The 22,438-nt window shown below is 40.9% G+C and overlaps 1 protein-coding gene across 1 annotated transcript in view; it reads right to left on the reverse strand.

Annotated features, from left to right (window-relative positions):
* Positions 1–1,891: 1,891 nt before the first annotated feature.
* Positions 1,892–22,438, reverse strand: part of gng12a (guanine nucleotide binding protein (G protein), gamma 12a) — a 31,618-nt gene continuing 11,071 nt past the window's right edge. Inside the window, exons 2-3 of the mRNA XM_022212325.2 lie at positions 4,898–5,006; positions 1,892–3,950 (exon numbers count right to left, since the gene is read on the reverse strand). Of these exons, the coding sequence (XP_022068017.1) occupies positions 3,825–3,950; positions 4,898–4,990 (219 nt within the window). The 5' untranslated portion in view covers positions 4,991–5,006 and the 3' untranslated portion in view covers positions 1,892–3,824. The remainder of the gene's footprint in view (positions 3,951–4,897; positions 5,007–22,438) is intronic.

Consider the following 22,438-nt stretch of genomic DNA (forward strand, 5'->3'; position numbering starts at 1 on the left):
AAATGTTTCAGCATGTCACAATTTGTACATTTAAATGGGAAGAACTGTGTTCTTTTCAAGAATTAAATGTAAAAATTACAGTATTGTTATACATATTACATCAATTTTCCATTTAAAACTGTGCAGGAGTTGGGAAATGTATTTTTTCAAGAGAAAAAACCCCCCTAAAAAACGCATTTTTCTCTTCATTAACCTATTTAGGGTGATTCAGTGTCATATAAACTGCATCAAACCGTTTTACAGTTTACAGATTTTTACCGTCATGCTTTGACAGTTTTTCACCGTAAACTGTACAACTTTTTTTTACAGTGTCGATTGTATAAAATGCATCAAATTATAAATTCTAGCACTGTTTATGTGAATACGAATAGCCTTTAGTTGGCACTTCAACCCGTTTTAAAGTTTGAAAAAAATATTTTCACAGTGAAACTTCTGACGTCCACATTTTCAACATTTTGGGGAAATTTTTGAACATTTTTTTTGTGGAAAAAAAGAAATGTTAAAAATATTCCTTTAAGAACATTCACAAAAAAATCAACCAAAATCCAGCGAATTTCGCTGGATTTTGGTTGATTTTTTTGTGAATGTTCTTAAAGACAACATTACAAGTGTTACTGATACATATGTAATCCCTTTAGATATTTTTAGGATTTTTTGGGGAAGATTTTTACTAAATCTTTGAAAATTTTTACAAAAATGTTCTTGCCAAATTTGGGTGTTTTTCTTAAAATCTAACTTTTAAGGGAAACTTTTAAGGAATTATTGGAATTTTCTTCCTGAAGGTTTTGCAAATTCTCAGAAATTTGGGGAATTTTTTTGCTGAATTTTCGGATTTTTTTCAGACGAGGAAACAACACTTTTTGGTGGCCGTAAATGAGGACAACAGGAGGGTTAATGCACCAAGAGGCTGGAAAACCATGCAACAGTTGGCAGCGGTCTAACAAACACGCAGCTGGGCCTACCAGAGGAGCAGAGGTGCCACTGCAGCCCTCACCCTCCACCGTCCAGCCTCACCCTCCCTCCCCTTCCTCGCCCCCACATCAGCACATTCCAACACACTGACACTGCAGCTGCCAGGACAGAGCTTCACAGTGGGGCACATGCTGAGAGAGCCGGGCTGCCAGCCGCTGGACATGCGCCCCGCTCTGATTCTCACTTTGCTGCACAATGACAGGCCGGGATTACGGCAGAGGGTGCGCTGCAGGGGCAATCATGCTTATGCAGAGATATTTGTGCGGGGACATCTTTGTGCTTAAAGCATTATGATTTGTCTTGTTATTTTTAGCATTCAGTGAGAAGTTCTCGAACGCTCCTGCACCTGGTTTTTCCCGCATGCGGTGACACTTGACCTTTCAGGGGAGATCACAATCGGTGAGAAAACAGCAAAGCGGAAAGTTCGGCCTATGTAGATTTTAGACAATAAATAATAGGTGGCATTGTTATTTCACCACTACCTGTTTTTATGTGTGAGAACCGTCACATTCACGCCAGTGTTTCTGCAGTTCTTTACAATAGGTGATAATATGTTGCTCCTGTGTGATCTTCCCATTGTGTGCAGCAGAATATATGACAAGCTGTGCGTCCACCAGCTGGACAGAAACAAGGTCGGAGTGACCCAAGTGGCCACCGGCAGAGAAAGAAAACAGACTCTCAGGCTAAAGAGACGGCTTCCCAAAATAGTTCCTTCACTCTTCAAGAGCGGAAATCGGGGTTTGGTAGTTTCTATATTTAGCTCTTGAGTTCTCCGCTTTCTGGCAGCCCTGGTGAGAAGCCCGATGACCCGAGTGAGCTGTAAATACGCGACGAATGAGAGGAAACGGCTCCAGAAACACTGTGAGAACAAATGAGGTTTCTCTACTGGATAAATCTCAGTCCAGTGATCTTCCAACTCTTCCAACTGTGCAACACAACACATTTTTATTTTTATATTAGTACAGTATTGTACTGTAGGAATGCTTCACTTTATTAATCTTAGTTAAGTCTTCATACAAAGGTTGGTATATTAATAAAGACATTCATCAAAATGCAGATTTTGACAGTTAAATTAATCCATCGATGGCACAATAAGGCTGTTACAGAGTGGCTGTGAATGGACAGAAGTCATGACATGGCAGTGGCAATCTGAATGTTTCTTTAGGAGGCGTACAGGATTGATTTATTGCAAGTAAGAACAGCTGACTGCTAGAGGCAATCAGAAAAAATACAAATGAACATTAACACTAGATCTGGATGATTTGAAGACCTGAAAGTACACTTTGGAGAAGGCGACGAAACAGAAACTGCTGAAAAAAGCCGAGCACCAGGTAAGTGAAACACGATTTAACATGTTCTGCTAGTGACATGGAGACAAAAACAGATGGCACGATATTGTTACAAATCACTTCCATCCCACAGATAAAAACATTTTCTAGAAACATAATTGTTTTTAGAGTACTCCCATTAAGAGTGTTCTTCATGATACAAGGCAAACATAAGTAAGGCTTTAGAGTGAAGAAAATTTTAATTTATACTATCTACTCTGTTCTTTTTTTGTTAAATTTACCGCAGCAGATATCTTCCCCCAGTGAATCACAACATGCAGGACATGTTAGACTGAAGCCCCCCCACCAACACAAATGTTATAGTTTAAATTGGAGAAAAAAGGAGTGGTTTTATCATCAATGCACACATTTGCGCTTGTACCTACGACACTTAAAAAGACAAAGATGTGCACATTCACTGGACTAAGACACTTGTTGTGATGAGCGAGAAGGCGCAGCTCACAGTGTTGCTGACGTGTTTTTGTCGTCAGCATTCTTAAAAAAGGATAAAAGAAAAACGTACCACAGAAGGCTTTCAGAAGGAATGGCTAACATGGTCTTATTCTGACTATTATAATATTGAGATGCTTTAAAATGTAGTATTGTGGGTTTGGCTTGGTCCCAACGTTTTCATTACACAGTGTTGTTCTGCATCCAATGTCAACAGTTAAAAAAATCTGCCCTGCAATCATGCGATAAAGCATTTTTTTCCCCACTCTTTATCTCTACACGGATAGCCGACTTTCCAAAAGCTTGGAAATCTGAATATGAGCAAAGATGATTTGCGATTAAAGGTGTTAATTTATCTCAAGATGACGGTTCAATAAATCAGGTGATCATACTGTGAATACCACACAAACAGCAGATTAAATGGGAAGCAGATTGTCGAGGAGCAGCTGCAGAATACTTCGAGTTACCGTCGATTAATTTAACACCAGACCTTTATCAACAATACATCGTGGTATTAGAGTGGAAGCTCAGTTTAAACACTGAAGCCTGAATTTAGTGATCTGAACTGCACAAAGTGTAAAATACTGTTGGCATCGGTTTCTGAAGCTATTACTATGATTTAATTAACCTCACACTGATTTACTTCTAAAGGTCAAAAGGGAGACTTCGGCTCTATGCATCCATTTAAGGCAAACCAGAGAACAATAACAGTCGCTGCCTGCTGGAGATGAGACTGTGCACAGACGAAGACGAGAAGTTCTACTGCCGTCTGAATGTGCAGAAAATAACATATGCTTTCGACATTTAGGTAACAAGATGTCCCCGATGTCATCACAACTCAAGTTTTGTTAGTGGTCAGAGCTTAAACTGAATAATACCGGCTAATGGGGGCGGCCACACAACGTTTCTTTGCTCAGTACAAACTGCTGCTTTTGAGAAAATCACGGCTGGATTGTTAACAGAATACACGGTAATAACACGGTCACAGTCCACCCCTCAACTCCTCCCAACAAAAAAAAAAATACAGCAACATTAATAAGCAAAAATAAACACATAAAGGCTAAGTGGCATCCACTACAATATAGTGCAGGGCTTTTTGTCCTTGAAGGGATTGTCTGAAGCAGGGATGCCCATGAGGAGAGGATCGTTTCTGGCGTGTTCACTGCAGTAGTTCATAAGGTCCGCAGAGGCCTTGGATACCTACAGAAACCATCAAAAACAAAGACACAGGGGTGGGGAGGGATTTAGCGACTTTATTTTTATTACTCATGCTTTACACGCACAATAGGTCAATCCAGTGGTAAATATGACCTGCTTTAATGGAGCATCTGAGAATTGGAGCAGCAGAGAATTAGCAGGTGTTTCTCACACTGGAATCACTGAAAGTATGTTGAGTTGGTTATGAGCCGCTTCTGTCTGCACTCCAAAAAAGACCAGGCTACAAGTTAGGACAGAAATTGTGGCAGCCAGCCACTATCTGTTCCGGTGGGCCTTAGAGTTATATTATGCACATTTACAGGTGCATAAAGTTATTTCTGGGGTTTAATAGAAAATGCTAGATTGCTACAGATGTATCAGGTGGTAGATATCAACACGTCATAGATATATCCTTACAAAATTTTCTTTTTTTTTAACAAAATAAAAGCCTGGACTTGGACAAAAAACTCTACATAACACACTGAAGGAAAGAAAAAGCCAAACAGCAGAAGATGGACCCATTAATTGAATGTGCGATCACAGTCGATGCTATAGTTGATGCTATTACTTATTGAGTTGGTGAATTTATAAACCTCAGCACTTAATAAACTTTTCTAAGTTAATGTCAAATGATTTATCATCCACTTAATGACATACATGGACCTAACAGATGCAAGAATTCTCCCAACATTTGCACCTCTATTCTTCCCTTTCATGACATCTGTGTACTTCATTTCTGCAAACTCCTTTATATCTCCATTAGCATTAGGGCAATTTGATTCCTTTATAATGTATATAAATAAAATAATTGGACGTTGGCCTAAATACAGACAAAAACTGGAGTATACGCTGTACTGAAGGAGGAACACAACAGGTGGATTGAAGAGAACAAAGACTAGTGCAGACAATGAAGATTCATGGAAAATGGCTGGTTTATTGCTGCACTGTACCTTTATCCTCTCGATGCTCGCCTCTATTCTCAGCTGCTGCACCGTCCGCCGGGCATGGGCGATGTTATTGGAACTGTGTGGCTTTGTAGACATCCTGGGCAACGCAACACTGCAATGAAGCACAACAGAGAAAAGCTTGAAAACACTGATGAGTGCAGCGATGCTATACATATATGTAGAGCTATTAAGACTGAGCTTTGTTATATTCATAGTTTCCATGCCATTTTGTATAGCAAATTATAGATTTCTGTTCAGGTTAGAGACAGAGAATAGAAAAAGCTGTGAGCTCGTCAAACAGGGAATTCACTTCAACACTGCTTCTAAAGCAGGAAAAGCCACATTTATCTGACATCGTGTGTCAGACTTGGTGGTGATGATGACAACTGCAGCTTTGTGCAAAAAAACACTTTTGTTTCTCAGCAACAGAGTGTCACATTGATATTAACCCAGTAAATGATTTGAATGCAGGTGAATGTGCTGTAAACTACACAGCTGCTGGCTTAAAAAGGCCCAGTGAACATTCTTTCATGCTTCCTCTTCCCCTGCAGGATTGTGGCTTAACCAGAAGCACGCAAAGCTGAGGCATGTCCATCCTTATGCAAATTCACTTTTGTATGCTTCAAGTGCGTACGAGCTTGTAGTGAGCGCATTATGAGTTTCAAGTGCACACAATCTGACACAAATCTGATGAGGTATCTGTGTTTAAACAGCAATGCAAAGATTTAAGGGTTGGAAAGTCAATGTGACTGAGAGGCTGATGTCTGAGAGAAAAGCGCTGCAGAGGGTCTGAGCTGTGCTTCCACTTCCTGCAAATCATTAACAGGCTGGATGGGAACAAGTCTGAACATATCCTACAGTCCACGTGGGAGCGTTGGCTCCAGCGTCGCTCCCCTGCACTCCCTTGCTTACTTATATTGCCTTTATTGTCTGTGTCTCATAAAAACACGTGCTCATTTCCTGCAACATTTTTTGCAACACACACTTCTTGTGACATGCAGTGCTTTCGCCAAAACCTTTCTCAGCAGGGAACAGGAAGCTTCAAGTACAATTTCCCAGAAGTGTATTGTGAAATCCACAAGAAATGCTTCTGCAGGCTGTGAGGTTTGTTTTACAAATACGACTGAGTAAACGAGGTTTCTGTATTACGTGTTGGTTATGCAGCGATCCATCTGCATGTGGTTAGAGTGTTTCCCAGGATTCTGTAAGTGAGTTCCTCCGGCTGAGAGGCAAAGACAAAAGGTGGCCATGCTTTGCTATCACAACTCTGGAATACTAATAATCCTGAATTTTACCCAAGCATCAACCTTATGAGTTAATAAAATGAAGTCATTGGAAGTGGCACAAACTGCAGTTCCTTTAAAGTCCACTTGAGGCTGCTCCAAAAGTGGGTCAATCCCTATAGACTCCTATATCAAAATGTCAAACTTTACAGCAGGAATGAACAGATTTACAGAATGGAACCAGAACAGTTTTGGTCTCTACAGCTAATCACCTTTCTCACAACAACAGCACAAGGAGTGAACTTTTATAAAACTCACCCATTTGAACTGCATTAAGGCTTATAGTGGTGCTGAGTGGCTTTTGTTCAGGTGGTACAGGTTGTCCACTAATTGAAAGGTTGGTGGTTAAATCCAGTGTGACTGCTTTGGGTGTCAGGTGGTGCTGTCAAAGTCCATAACCCTGAGACATTTGGCTGGCCTGTCTTGGCTCCACTTATGCTCCACCTCTTGGCTAATTTTTGGATTAGCTTGGCGCTATGAGATGGTGACAGCCAGTTTCACACTTGCTGTTCAGAAAAAGGAGTGGCATGGCAGGAAGTTTCTTCATTTTTACATACAGCCTCTGGCGTTGGATTGTCTTATTTTAACCAAATATATTTCATTTTACTATTTTTATGGGTGTCAATCAGATTAAGTCAGGACTATCCAGTAACTACTCACGCTAAATCAATTTGTTCAATTTATTTTGAATGGTAAATGGTCTGCACTTATTCAGTGTCTTTCTACCTTGGTGGTAATTAAAGCGCTTTACAATGTGCTTCACTAGTGGCGACAGAGCTGAAGGTTTGTGCTGTTGTTGGTCTGTTTGACAAGTCATATTCGAGTGTCATAGAGCTAGAAAAATACTTAGTTGACATCCAAGAAAATAACTTGAAGGAGCTTTACAGAAAAGGCACGGTTGGCTTCTGGTCTGAATTCCAGATAGTGGTAACAGGACCAATTGGTTAAAATATAAACAGTGCACAAACCTTATTCCAGATATGCCTCATTGTTTAAGCACCTTGTGATCTTGTGGTTTGGAAATATATAAAGTTGTTATTGATGCTATCAATAAATGTTTAACTTTCATATTTTGATTCTTAAGTGTGATGCAATCAGGGCTCAGTAACAGGAATCATAAATAAAAGCAATAATACAGGAAGGCTCAGTAGATGTAGCAATGGAAATGAACTTAGAAAAGTCCTAAAGGCTTATTTTTATAGTAAATCACAATATATTGGACTGTATATTTATTTTTGCTAGATCCTGGTTGTACCCAGTTCACCCTGCAGGATGTAGTCCCTCCAGTCAGCCTCTGATGTAGCTGCATCGCACTACTCTTCTTTTCAGGAACAAAGACTAAAGCAGGAATAAGGACAAAAAACGGAAACTGGGAAGGGAAGGAAAATCTCCATTTTTAGACTTCTCCTGGTGAGTGCCTGATTAAAGAGCTTTATTTCCATCTAAAGATAAGCAATCACTCGGACGGAAGCACGGCCAAAGATGACTCAAAGGGTTAAAATGTTATTGATAGCATGTAAGTGAGACATGAAAGGGTCCCAAAGACCAAAAGGAGGTGAGCAACTATCCTAAAGAAACATTCTCAGCTTAGTCATACAGGCGAGGCACCACAGGTAAAGAAGGGGAAAAAAAATCCTTTCATCTGCCATTTATGATGAGCGAGGCTGCTTACTTCTACAGTGTGGAGGATTTCTTTACATTGGGCGTATTCTGGATGAGTGACGTTCGTTTATTTGGCAAACTTCAGTTAAGTGTAAAGTGATGTGGAGAAGTTAAATTACACTTCAAGAAGAGGTTAAGCTTTTTCTTCAAACATTCTGAGACCTAATGACTTTTCAACGTTAAGTTTCAGATTCAGAAGATTGTGTCACTTCAAGCATCACGTCACTGAAGATCATTTCTAACAAAAACGAGCTCAGTGACTTCCTGGACTGACTGGAAATCCCTCCAACAGTTCTTTAGCTGTAGAATAGTTTAGTAACCAGTTTCTTTTGAACTTTACCCACTTTAAAGACTGAGCAGGAAATTTCCTGCTGCCAGGTACATATTCATGTGTCCTGACACTGCCAAGCAACCCAGATTGCACGGTTTAATAAATTGTGCAATATGCAAACAACACAAAAATTGCTGATCAAGTACAACAATGACTAATAGATAACATGAGAAATACAAATATGTCTCGCACGGCAAGGCTGCAGTAAAAAAAAAAAAAAAATAGACTCCTCTCTCTTGAAAAATATCTGCAGAGACTTAAGGGTCGATAATCTACAGCTTGAATCAAAGCCTGATTGACAGTTTAAGAGCAATTAAAAGTAGCCACCAAAAAAAGACTCTTTAGCCAAGGAACAGAGCTGCAGATGAAACCAGAAAATTGATAGCATGTCACGTGACACGATTAGGTAAGAATAACCGTGAGCAGCTTGTTTCAAAGGCAGCACAGCACTTCATGCCTCTGTGCTGCTGAAGTACCCTGGAGCAAGACAGCGGATACAAGTGCACCTCTGTATCCAACTGGGAGATTCTTGAGGAGCCAAAATTACTTTCAAGGCCAGTGTCAAGTGACAGAGGTAGCCTAGTTAACCCCTTGATGCCTGAATTTATTTACAGTTATACAAAACAACATTTTTTGTGTTCTTGCTTTCCAGCTGATGCTAAATTAAGTGGAGATTTTTATTTTTTCTGTTACACACAGAATGGATAAATAACAACAGATATATAATAATTTAGGTCCCACTCCGACTGGTCCTATGAGAAACCAGTGCTTGAAAAAGGTTCCGAAGCACGTACTGAATATGCACAAACCAGCATTGGGGGAATGGATACGTTATCTCAACGGCAGTCTGGGTGAGAGTAGCATGCTGCGAATTTGTGACAATTGGTGTCACGGGGTTAACACTGCAGCCTGTGAGTTCTTTAGCACTACCGGTTGTGCAAACTGCTCTTTCACTGTTATTATAAAGTTATGAAACACGCTGGATGTGGGCGGTTTGATGAGTTAGGACACCGAGCTTTTTTCATCAGTATTTCTCCAGTAAGACGCTCCTGCCTTGGCTGGAGGGCATCTTTTGCTGACCGAAACTTTATCGTTGCATAAATGAAAGGTACATGCCATACTATATTTTAGAGAAGTTGGCCTGTTTTGTGTGTGCTTTTAAACGTCTTTCCCTGATTGCATTCAAATCAAAGTGACAATGTGCTGCTTTGTCGCATCTACAATAAAACACATAAGTTCATTATACAATCAAGCCCTGAAAATTATGGATAAAAAACCTATTCGCTGGCATCACTGTCTTCTATTTAAAAAATATAATTTATTGAGCTTTGAAAGCTTCATCAATCTTTGTTTCATCAAATTAGTCTTTAAATGCCTCAATAACTCAGCGTTATTCTGTGGACTCATCCAAAGACTGGAAGGCTGCAGGGTCACCAGAAGCACCGACAAATACAAAATATCTTACCGCAGAACTACATTTGGACAGACAGCCTTTTCAATCAAAGGCATTCCCAAACAAACAAAATGTTAGCAGACTTAAAAACATTTACAGCAAAGGCTAAGTATTGGCTGAAAGAGAAAGGAGAATGAACCTATGAGATCTATAAGGTTTAACTGAGTGTGGATTGTGTCATTATGTGTGTGTGTGTGTGTGTGTGTGCGCGTGTGTGTAATGCAGTTTATAATGTTGTCTGTGTTGTTTTTAATGGTGTTGTTGGCCTTCTGTCTACTTTTACTGAAAAGCCCAACCATAAATGGGAGTTAAAAATGAGCTTAATGACACTCTACATGCAAGACATCTGATGTTATCTATGTTAATTACATGGTCCCTGATCAAATGAATAAATTTTTAACTTTAGATTGAACCAGATTTATTACTTTTTCTCTTTGCCGTAGAGAACACTATCAATTTTTCAAGGAGTGCTGTGGTGTTTTGCTAATTATCCGATTACAAACGGCCCTCTCACACTTTTGGCTGCCTCCATCTGTCACTTGACCGAGCCTGGCCTTGAAGGAGACACAAAGAGGCCTCTGCAGCTGTAATTTAAGATCAAGTTCACCGACAGAATTAATAGTGCACCGCTCTGTCTGCAAAGTATCAGTATCAGACGGCAGCGGCAAGACTTCAATCCCACCGACCCTCAGAAGTGATTTTTGCAAGCAAAACGTCCAAAGTGATTCACCTCATTCACCCGGTGCAGCCTCTGTGATGTGATGCCAGCTGCTACCAGCACCACCGGGCTGACTGAAACTCTATGGGAGGGCACCAATGAGTGTGTGGCATTAAGAACCACCATGTACATATAGGAGCCCTGCAAAAAAAAACGTTACCTCCAAGGATCAGAAACAAGACCACCCCCTTTATAGCACAACACACACAGGGGCAGCCAGGACCACCTACTGCACAGAGCAGCGAGGCCCCACCGCCCTGCTGTACCTTTATACACACTAACCCACCCGCACACATGCGATTCATTAGCACGGTGTTCAAAGTGCCAAGAACAGGGAGCCATTATGAGTCAATGCCATTAACACCAACACTCAGAGATGAAAAACCGTGTGTGTGTCTCACCGTTACAACATTGCAGCTCACACCAAAAAAAACTCTTAAATTGGCCACTGACAAATGCAAACGACATCCATTAAAGGCTAAAAGAAGAGTCGGTTCTGTCAACTGTACAGTCTGTGTGGTCTCGTCACTGAGTATCTGAGGTTTTATACACTGGAGCAGCTTTTGTAATAAAGGGACAGTGATGGAAATAAACTCCTTCAGGGCATTAGTGTTGCCTACCACACTTGACTAACATGGCGCGATGAGAGATAGGCAAAAATCATGCCTTTTATACAGGGAAACTCTTCTATATAGTTCAGTCCAACATGGCAGAGGGGTAACCTGAAGAATAAGTTATGAAAAGTTCTCTTAAATATATGTAAGACACAATAGAACAAAGGCATTTCAATAACTTTTTGTGTTGGAGTTTGTGTTATTTTAAATTTTGACACCAACATTTTCAATTTTACTGCAAATGTACACGAGTTCCAAATAACTGTCTCCCTGATTAGGAAAATGTGTCACAGGAACCTGCATGTTCTACAAGTTTGGCTGATCCAATTCCTGTGCAGATGCAAGTCTAAAACAAAAAGAAAATATATACATTTTTATTAAATTCATACAGGAACAGAAAGACACAGCATCTGCAAATGTCACTGAAGCAGATCAGAGGAGTTTGTTCCACCCTAAACTCACTGTGTAACTGAGGCTTTGATGAATCTCTTTGGTTTTTTTTAACGAGGTAGCGAGATGATAGTAAATGACTTGCTGTGAACTAACAGAATGGCTGGATGCAGTGAAAGGTCTATATTAAACACGAGGCTCCTCTTAAAGTTATAATTCCTAATTTCAAGCAACCAAATTCCTTTTTGATACCAATAATGATCTGCATTTCTGCAGAAACACTGATTTCATGTATTTACATTCAGTAACTGTAGTAGTAGTTATTGTTAGTGGCAGAGTCCATCATTCCTGCACTAAATTCAAATTCTCCTGACAAAGCACATAATCCATGTTACCGTTTGTAATTTAATCTTAGTCTCAGCCTTACTATTTATTGTTCACGCTTTTAATAGCGTGTCAGAGCGGTTTCAAATTACTGCTAATGCAAACACAACATTCTGCAGATGCCACAAGACAACAGTCTTTTTCGTAATCCAACCCTTTATTTTTTCAGCCAACAGCACGAGAAGGAGTGAGAAAAGGGTACAGAGCTGCAGGCTAACTTCTCTGCAAGGTAACAAAACACTCTGTGTCCTGCTGATGTGTGCAAAGCCACTTGTTCACTAAATCTACCAGAAGTGAGTTTGATGTGTAAACAGATACACTAGTTGCTCTTCTATTGTACTACTCTAATTATGCACATTCTGCATATAAATGTTTGTGCACAAGAAGTTTGCTTTCTTATCTGCCTATATCCAAACCAAAGGTGGAACTTAATTGCCTGTAACACTGGTGATCATGCTTAAAAACCCTGCAATATCTAGTGGCTGGCGTCTGACTTTATAATCCAAGAGCAAAGTAAAGAACAGTGAGTTGTGGAAAGGCAATATGCAGACAGATGTCTGCAGCTTTGAACAAAACAGTTCAAAGACCTTGGCTCCAGCCACAAGCCAGTATACTGGTTGTTCTCCCTTGTGTATCCACACACACACAACTCTGCTATCTCTCTCATGTACTCCCCTCCCCCTACAAGCAGGAGTTTCCCAGTCTGCAGGCAAAGCTAAAAGTAGCCTTCTTATACTCTCTGCTGCCAGTCAGCACTTTTCCAGCTCAATGAAAAACCGTCTCGTGCTGCACCTACAACACGACCCTGTACTTCAGGTTGATGCTGATCTGATCAGAGCCACTGTGCAGTCCCTCCTGCTTTACTATAAACACTATCTTTTTCTCACATAGTTACCCTGCTTATCAAAGTCAGTAATACTCAGTCATCAGTCCTGCTGCTGAGTAAAGTCTGATTGTGTTTACCAGAACCACAGAGGAGACTCTGGCTGCTGAGTTTCTTGGTCTGACAAAGAGAAGGGGTGAGGCAGGGTGGAGAGGCTGTGGGCTTGCACTTGTTCAGACTGTGAGAACCACCAGAGTGACATCACTACTTTCCCAAGAGAAAGTAAGAAAGAAGGAACTGTCAGGCCCTGGTTTGTCTGGAAGCTGCTGTTAGGCAGTTAGCATTGCCAACTCTGAGGTGATGCTGTTTTCCAGAATCAGCAGAAACTCTGGAGCCTGGAGGATGCTTTACACGGTGTATCAAGAGTCATCTAGACAGCAAACTGTGGGAAACATCTGTCTTCATCTACAAAACTACTCTTCACTGACATTACTGTGTACATGTGTAATTTTTCTACAGCTCAAAAATGCCTTTTTCCATTCAGGATGGGCCTTGCCATCTCTAAATTTTTCTGCTTAGTTTGCACAAAAATATGCTGTCAAATAAAAAAAATACAGCAGCAACTCGGTGTTGGCGATCTGACGATTTTTTATTTGAAACAATTTCAACTTGGCAAATATCTGCTTTTCAGAAGAATCATGGAGAACTGACTCATGTAAAACTACGGCTTCATTACTTATTGCATGCTTTCTCTTTTACTGTCAGTGTGTACTACAGCTGCTCTCACTAAGTAAACACCGTGGCTGTAGTTTACAGTAAGAGTAGTAGCGATCATTTATAAGCTGTTTACTGGCTGCACACATATACACACAAACAGTAAACAACAGAGAGAAGCAGAAATATATGCAGACCATGTATGCTTTAAGGGGAACAGTGACAAGACACAAAGCTGCAGCTCCACCCCCAGAGTTCCAGGTATGGCTGCTGAGATAAGTGAAGCTGACGGGCCTCCGCCCAGGTCACTGGCTGTGCATTCAGTACAAAGGACATACTAGGACATCCAATGCTTTTTCTTGTCTCTGGACTGCCTGCTTGCGATTGGCCGACAGACATCCATTATTCCTGTGCAAGCAAACATTTCCAGGAAAAGCTGAAGGACTGTTCAAGGGTTAATGGAAACTAGCCCAGTTTAAACATGAGGTGCTGCAAATGACACAACTCTGTGTTATTTTAGCTTTACCAGGAAAAGGTCTCAGAGTCAAACCCGCATAGTGGAGCTTCTCAGAATCTGTCAAACTGCACAATCATGAAAGTTCTGTGGCTCCACAGGATGAAAAAACAAAACAATCCAGCATACTGTAGCATACAGTGGCACAGTCACATAGTGTCTAGACAGAAGACTAGACTGGACTCATTTCTCCAGGATTTCTAAATCCTAAATTCATGTGCAATTACTTGAGGCTCATTCCTGTCCAAATACACTATGAATGATTCCTTGTTTCAAGCGTAGACGAGATGCCTGACAAGTTTTGCTGCGGGAATTACAAGTCAGCCCAGTTTATTATGAACTCAATTCAAAAGCACTGGAAGATACAAGAAAAAGCTGCATGTCAAGTCAGATAAGCTGGTTACATCCATGAGATAGCAACCAAATAAGTCAATCTGTGATCTTAGACATAATGTTTTTTTGGACAGCATTGTGTGAACATGACTGACTGGCACATACAGGGGCTGATAGACAACTAAAAAGAGCAGCATGTCAAGGTCTGAGACTGCCTGATATAATGACAGATAGTGATAACACAGAGGACGAATAAGACTCTGGTATGGAAGATTAAATGCAAATTCATGATGGGAAAAACACAATTTACACACTCACTGCTAGATTGCAAAAGACAAAAAAACAGACTGCTGTTCTTTGGTTAATTTTCTGAGATACACGCATTTGCAGAGAAATTACAAATGCATTTTCACACCATTAAAACAACAGCCAAAGTTCTGTCCTTGACTTATTTCACCTCTTGTACACACCAGAGAGTCAGATGGGAAAATCTGGTTCCTGAACTGCTGAGCAAGCTATTTGAAGCTAGCAGGGTAGGCCATGCTGTTAGCCTACCGACGAGATTGCAAATTATCAGTTGTGTAAACCCTAAATGTGGGTGCAGTGTGGTTTTAATATCAGGGGGAACGTCAAGTAAGTGCAGTATAGGACCAGTGAAGGTTTAATGGATATCTGCAGGTGTAAGGGGGCGACTTGGGAATGCCAGAGCAAAACACCGTACTCTATATTAAAGAAATATGAATCCGCATTTTTGCTCTGTCATTTAAATAATACACTGTGGATTGCGTTACATACTAAGCGTTTAGACTAGAGACGACTTTGGGCTGCAGCTTTAAGCAGCCATTCATATCAGCAGTGCAGTGACAAAAGTGCTGGCATACAGAAGATAAAATGATTGAAGCGAATCCAATGGCATCAATAAGTAGCTAACTTGGTGGCTTATGTAACACAATAGACCTCAAGAAAGACCACAACAAAAACACAACTAAAGAATGACTGACAGTGAGAGTCAATGGTGACAAACACCAACCAGGAAATGCCCTTTGCTTCCATTGATGCAACCGAACTGCTTGCATTCCTTCCACAGGAGGGGCCGGAGATAATGAGTTAATTATGTAAAAGGACTCTAATGATGCTCAACAAGTATGCAAACACAATAAACTTGCATTACACACAAATTGCCAAACATCCAGGAGCAACGCAAACCGGCGCTGAGGGTAGCCGGTGTCTCAGTGATATCATTAGCAGCTAGAGTATGCACTAAAAATAGCCCGTTTGTGGCTGCTGTGGAGTTTGCTTTCCACTAAAAACTACCCCAAACCTTGGCTAAGTATGACCAGTTTGAATGCCAGCTAGGTGTCACCAAGATTAGCAAGACCTCTCCAGTTTCCCTGGAGGTTCCTATGAGCCTCTGGTTCCCCGGTAATGGCCCATTATCAAGCAGAGCGCAGCCCAAAACAAACAGAGGCCTGTGGCAGATAATGCCCTTCAGACGTCACTGCAGACGCACAGAGAGTGACATGTAGGAGACACGGGCGACCTAGGCAGAGAGGCTGGCAGGCAGCGTCTCTGTGCTCTGCCCTCAGAAAACAAACAGCATTGTTGTCCCAAAACTGCACAAAAGAAAGCTTAGTGCGGGCCGAGTGGAGCTTGCTGGAAATGGATGCAGGGAAGGAATGAATGGTGGGCAAGAGAGCAGTGTGCTTGCTACTGAGACTCGGGCAGAGATAAGAGTTTGTGTGTGTGATGGAGAGAGTTCAGCTGGAGAAAGCAAGCTGTGCAGCTGTGTGTATGTTGCATTTGGTCTCATGCCAAAAATCTGCTGCTGGCGACAGGAGCGCCATAAAACTTAAAGCTATTGTGAGTGCTTTGCCTTTCGCCTCAGTCCCCCTCGCCTCTGAAAGCTACTATTCATGACGAAGGCAGAGAGATACAACACAATGGATCTCCATTTGTGACCCAACACTGCCCTGCCTATATGGAACAAAAAACAAACGTATTCAGTCTTTCCAGTCTCCACCCCTGAGCTGGACTGACTGCATGAACGTTGCAACTGCAGCAAAGGTGGAGTAAAGCAGGCCAAAGGTCTGCAGTGTTTGGTCCTCATATTGCAAATCATCCCCACTGGAGCTGATGTAGGGAGGGTAAAGGAACAGCGTGCATGGATGGAGTAACTGATAATGGCTTGGACGTCACAAAGCTCATTAGAAAATAACATAAAGGTCATAAAGCAGTTTGTTTTTCATGTAAAGAGGAAATGGGATTAGTCAGAGGCTGACATAAATGAGGATGGGACAACGTATGTGCGTGTCACACAAACATTACATGTGGCAGAATGTGCAAAGTCCAGTTTTCACTAGTGGATATCTGATATGCCTTTTATGGTGTTGAGGCTTGAAAGATGCTAATAACTTTCCTGTTGGACATGCTCAAAAGACAATTGTAGGAACAGCAAAATCAGCCCTTAAACAAACAGCAGCCGCCAGCTGTGTAAAACAGAACAAAGGCATCAGTGGTGGAAAAATTCCAGCTGCATGATTTCCTCTTTAGGAGGCTCAGAGGTTGGAAAGTGAGAGAGAGAGCAAAGCTTTCTATACTATCAGAAAAGTGCTACAAAAATCCCTTTTCTTTTCACATACCATCGAAATTCCAACATTGAAAAAAAAGCTGTGAAGCGTCTTCATTTATTGTGAGACAGATGATCATGAAAACAGAATATCATCAACCGCTGTTTGAGCAAAACAATCAATGTAAAGAGACCAAACAATGACTGATTAAGCAAGAAAGCACAAAGTTAAAAAAGCATGTTTGTATTGTAAACAGTTGGAAAATACAATATATAGAGATATAAGTAAAGAAGGTGAATATGAGGAGAACAGTGCACAGATATTCACATTTTTGTCCTTGGCTTCTGCAGTGCAAAGATATTTTTCGCTTATTTTTGCAGAATCATTGTGTACTTTGTGTGTATTTATTACCGTTTGTCAGATGTTTGCTAGTCTAATTAGAGTTGTTGGTCATAAAAGCAAATGGAGCACAACTGAAGCTGAAAACATGGAAACACAGAGCACCTGCAACCACATTTTAGTGCACTCCGATCGCACGACGCATTAGTCAATGTTTTGCTGCTGCTTCACTAAATCAGTGGATATCCGAGAAATTATGACTATTTTAGTGTGTCGTGCTCACAGTGACATTTATTTGTCTACAGACTGCTGACCTTTGTACTCAGAGGTGAAAGTTCAACAGACCAGCAGGGACAGTGTGGATATTTTTTTCTGTTTCTAGTCTGGACTGTTTCCTTTACTTGAGTAATAAAGGAAACTTGGATAAAAGGATATAGAAATAGGGCTACAGATTTCACAGTACAGAAGAGGGGAAACCTGAATCTCCCAAAGAAGGATAGAGGTTATATAAAACTTTCAGAGTCATAAACTAGACCTGAGACAAGCTTGTGTCCAATTTTAGAGAGAAAAAACGTCTGAAACACCTGAACTTTCCTCCAGTTTTGTGTGAGTTTTTAGGTGTCAGCAAGTGATGTGGTCTCAGAGTTCTTATCTAAAGCACTGACTGCATAGTCCGGAACCCAACTATCCACTTTATCTGCAACCAAGAAGGGACATTTCTGAACAAACAGGGACAGGAATGACAGGCATGTGGATAGAGGACTGATTATTACACGTGGTGACTCGAGACAAGTTGCACGAGAAGATCCCACGCAAGCGAACAATTCAAAAAACAGGAACAAGCCGGTATAAAGTGTCTGCAGAGGACAGTGAAAAGTGCTGATGTTTATTTCCTTGAGTGAAGTAGAAAAACGCAGCCGTCACTGTGACAAATGCACATTTATGTTATTCTACTGACACAGGCACAAAGAGTAAAACCTTAATAGAGCTAATCTATTGCTTTTTCTAAAGCCATTAGCAATATCAGGTCATGACTACACTGTCCTAATAAAACTATGCAGGAATTTATTGTCCTACTGTTTCAAGGTCCAGGTACCTGATTTTATTGTCACTTTATGATAGAGTTGAAGGTCTTTGTGAACGCTAAGTGGGAAGAGGCACGAGGTCAGGACAACAGGCCAAAACCAGAGAGAATCATTTCATCATCACAGAAATGCAAAACTGTGTCCCGCTGCTCAGAGACAAAAAGTTTGATCAAAGTGATACAAGGTTTTGTCTGTGTTAAGCAATGGGAGTAGTGTTTTACTAAATCAAAAAAAAGGAGTACATTTATTATGTGGCTATTAAAAGAACTTGCTATATTTGGTAAACCCACCCACAGCCAATTACAATTCTACAATCTCATTTAGCAGACGCTTTTATCTAAACCCATGTGCATATGAGAGAAGAAACAAGCAAGGATCTAGTCAGGAGAAAACAACCTGGATAAGAGCCATAAAACAAATTCAAATTAACTCCCCTTATACAGTGTCAGTGGGAAGACACACATGAGTCAGTTTAATTGTAAAAAAAAAAAAAAGAGGGATAAATCAAAGTAGAAGAGGCCAAAATATTCTGACTTTTACAAACAACTATGACTAATGTTTTAAAAAAATACAACTTAAATTTTCGATACCATTTTTTAAGTCTCCAACCCAAGTGCACATAACAGCGATGAGTACACTAAAATGTATGAGAAAGATAAAAAAAAGAAAAAAGAATCAGAAACTTGCACAAGAGAAGAACATGAAAGAATTTCATCACTGTGTAAAATCCCACTAAAAACCCCTAACCCCTGTAAGCATTTTCTCTACAACAGAAAGACTCTGGCGTGTCTTTGAAGAGCGACTGAAGACAAATGAACGTAAAAAGGCGTTTAGGCAACCTCTAGGAATAAATGTGGAAACAACAAAGGGAGTTGTGTAAATGGAAAGTGAAGCTGGCACCGTGGATCACCTGCAAATCAAATACCAATGTTAAGAATGACATTATGTTAAATACTTTCTTTTATGTCGTGGAATTCTTGGGGGTGCCAACAACAGCAGACAGAAGACAAAACAACTGTAGCCAGTTTTACAACTTAAGAAACTGTTAAACTAGCTGCATAAATATTGATGCAGTTAGTTTTACATAAGGGGCTGCACAGTGACTTGGTGGTTAGCACTGTCGCCTTGTAGCTAAAAAGATTCCTGATTCATGTTTGTCTTTCTGCATGGAGTTTGCATGTTCTCCTTGTGCATGCGTGGGTTTTCTCCAGGTTCTCTGGCTTCCTCCCACAGTCCAAAAACATGCCGAGGTTAACTGGTGATTCTAAATTGTCTGTAGGTGTGTCTGTGTATGTAGTTGTCTAGGGAGTCCCCTGTCTTCAGCCCCCCTGTGACTCTAATGAGGATTAAGCAGTGTCTAGATAATGGATGGATGGATTACATTAGCCAGCAAAGCTAGTTGGAGTTCCATAAAGATAACGCGACTGAAGTCACACTGCTATCCAAAGTAATTTGATACCTAATCAAAGCTGGTCAAAGCACTTTCATAAGCATAAAAATCACTTTTACAAATTGTGGTTGAGATCCTTCTTCATTACCATAACTTCTAATGACCTAAAGTTAACATTTCTCATCGGGATAGTTTGGCTAGCAACTGGAATAAACACAAACACAAAACCAGATCCAACCGGTTTTACTTTACAAAAGAATTTTGATGATGAATCATTACAAGATTTTATTGAGCCAACAAAGCTGGGAAAGTGAAGCGTTTAAAAGAAGGCTGAAAGATTTGTAGATGAAATGAAAGTTTAAATAAATCATGAAATCCTCCTCTTGGTTGCAATTTCAAAATAATTACACATCCATTCATACGTAATTAAATTAAAGAGACTTAAGGAAACATGTATATTCTTCCCATGTATGCAAGTTAAATGAATCTGCATATATTCTCAATGCATCTGAAACACATTATTTGATGAAATTAATAGACTTTGACTACAAGTATAATAAATGCTGTTGGCTTTTTTTCATAAGTTATGGTAAGAATAATGGTGAAGAATGATGTGAAAAAGAAATAATTAAAATAACGTCTAATTTCCTTTGAATAATATCGACCCCTCTGAACCCCCCACCACCACCCCTCATGAGCCAAAAGAGCGCCCTAAGCCCTCTGAAAGCCTCGGGAAAGCCCTGTAATGCCACTGGGGGTGCTGCCCTAAGGGAATTTAAAGTGACAACAGGCCTCAGAAATGCCAGTTATGCTGCTGAAAGGAAAAGTACTTTTGGTTTTGTTTTTCAAACGTTTGCTGACAGAGCCGCAGCGTACAAAGGAAAAAAAAGAGGAGAATAAATTCTCCAAATCCTCAGAGTGCTTTTAAGACAGTCAAACACATTAAGTAGATTCAGTTACAACACATTTACAACAGAAAGGCATGAAATTTAAATTATAACAGTTGAAATACATCACGGCTAGAGGCAGACAGGATCTCAGACTGACCCAGTGACTTACACACAGACGGATTGCCTTACAATCACCCCCCCATAACACACACAAAGGGGTCTGAGTTACTATTAATCAGAAGCCACATGAATGGCTGCTCCTCCCTCCAACCACTGTGACTCTGTTCATCTAACAGTTTCAAAGACATGTCGGCTGGAGGAAGAGGCTCACCCTGTGGGTCACACCGAGGCCACTTCCTCTGCAGCCCACCCCGAATCCCTTCTAAAATGATCTCTACCTCCTCCTCATCCTCCCCGTGCTTCCTCTCTTCGTACTCCATCCATTTCTCAACACGAGCAGGTCACTAGGTTCAACCTGGCTCATTCATGCAAGCAGTTTTGTTTATTTGAAAAATGGATTGTAGCCTCTTTAAGTCACTCCACTGCTGTGAGATCAATTTTATGTGCACAGTCATGGCAACGCATAGGAAAGTTAGCTTTTCTAAACTGTGCCATAAGGTCATGTTAAAGTAAAAAAACGTAAAACAAAACTCCTCTGTTGTGAAGAAAGAAGCGCTTCAACATATTGAGAGGTGCAGACAGAGATGTAATTGTGTTTCTTTTTTCCTGAAATGGAGCCAGAATGAAATGTCTGAATTGCAGATTCTGCGGCTGAACGCTGCTGGTGAAGCAAAAAAAAAAAGTTCCACACAATCAGATAAGGGCCTCGTTTTCCTAGAAGAAGTGTGCACCGGGAGAACACTGCCTATTTGGCACAGTTCAGAAAGGTAACAGCACAAGGAGACACTGTACGAGAACTATTCCTGGACAAAATGTGAGGCCTTGTTCCAACCGTGCCCCGTGAAGGAATGAGCAAACGTCGCTATAAATCACAGACCAACAAAGCCTTGGAGTGCTTTAAAAGGGAATGGATTCAACAGTGTGAATGAGGCACCTGATCAGAGCAAACGAGGAGACACTGTGGACAAGGAGACAGGCGGCGATTGTGCATCTCTTGGACACCTGCTCTAAACAGAAACACTGCAAAGCAATGGACAAAAAACTGTGGGGCCCGACGAGTTATAACGCGACCAAAAAGGGGTGCAGTTTCTTCCCTCAGACACAGCACAGACACTTGTGGATGCACGGCTCTTTGCTACAGGTGTCGAGCTCTTTTATCAGAGTCACAGTTCAGTGAGGAAGCTCACACACTGGCCTTTGTTTGGGATGCCAGCAAACTTCCCCATAGACTCATAAAGGGCCCTAAAGAAATGAAAGAATCCATCAAAGTGACACTGTTTCTCCAGCCCACTCGCACACGGGCTGACAGCTGAATTGACATGCTGATTCCACCATACGCATTATGAATGATTCATCTGTCACTGGAGCCTTTAGGCTGGACTGCAGGCTTCTGCTGCCTCTTAAACTTTTCTCTAGCTGGTTTAAAGGAAATGCTGCTGAAAGAGCGCTGCACGCTGTCTCACTTCAGGAGCATTTGGCACATTGCGCCCCAGAGGTAGCCTAATCCATGCCCATTCTTTTTTACCTGTGTGACAGGATGCTGCCTGGACTCTCGCCCACTCTGACAGGAAGCGCCCATATTTGGGCTGCAGTCTTTTGAAATGCTGTACATGTCAGAGGAAACAACACGAGAGGAGAGTCTGTGACGTTGCAAAAGGTATGCCTTCCTGTGAGTGGGAGTACTTCAAAGCACTTCACCCAGTCCAGCCAGACACAGCAATGACTTTAGTTTTTCGACAAACTCAAACATTGGGTAAACTTGCTTCCATGGCAGTTAGGGCTGCAGTTAATGACTATTTTCATCGTTTGATTAATCCATCAGGTATTTTCTTGATTGCTCAATTACTTAGTTAGTCTACAAAAATGAAGAAAAAGGTGAAAAATGCTGATCAATCAATCAATCAAAGTTTATTTCTATAGTCCTTTATAGCAGC

This window comes from Acanthochromis polyacanthus, chromosome 9 (assembly GCF_021347895.1).
Source record: "Acanthochromis polyacanthus isolate Apoly-LR-REF ecotype Palm Island chromosome 9, KAUST_Apoly_ChrSc, whole genome shotgun sequence".
Lineage (NCBI taxonomy): Eukaryota > Metazoa > Chordata > Actinopteri > Pomacentridae > Acanthochromis > Acanthochromis polyacanthus.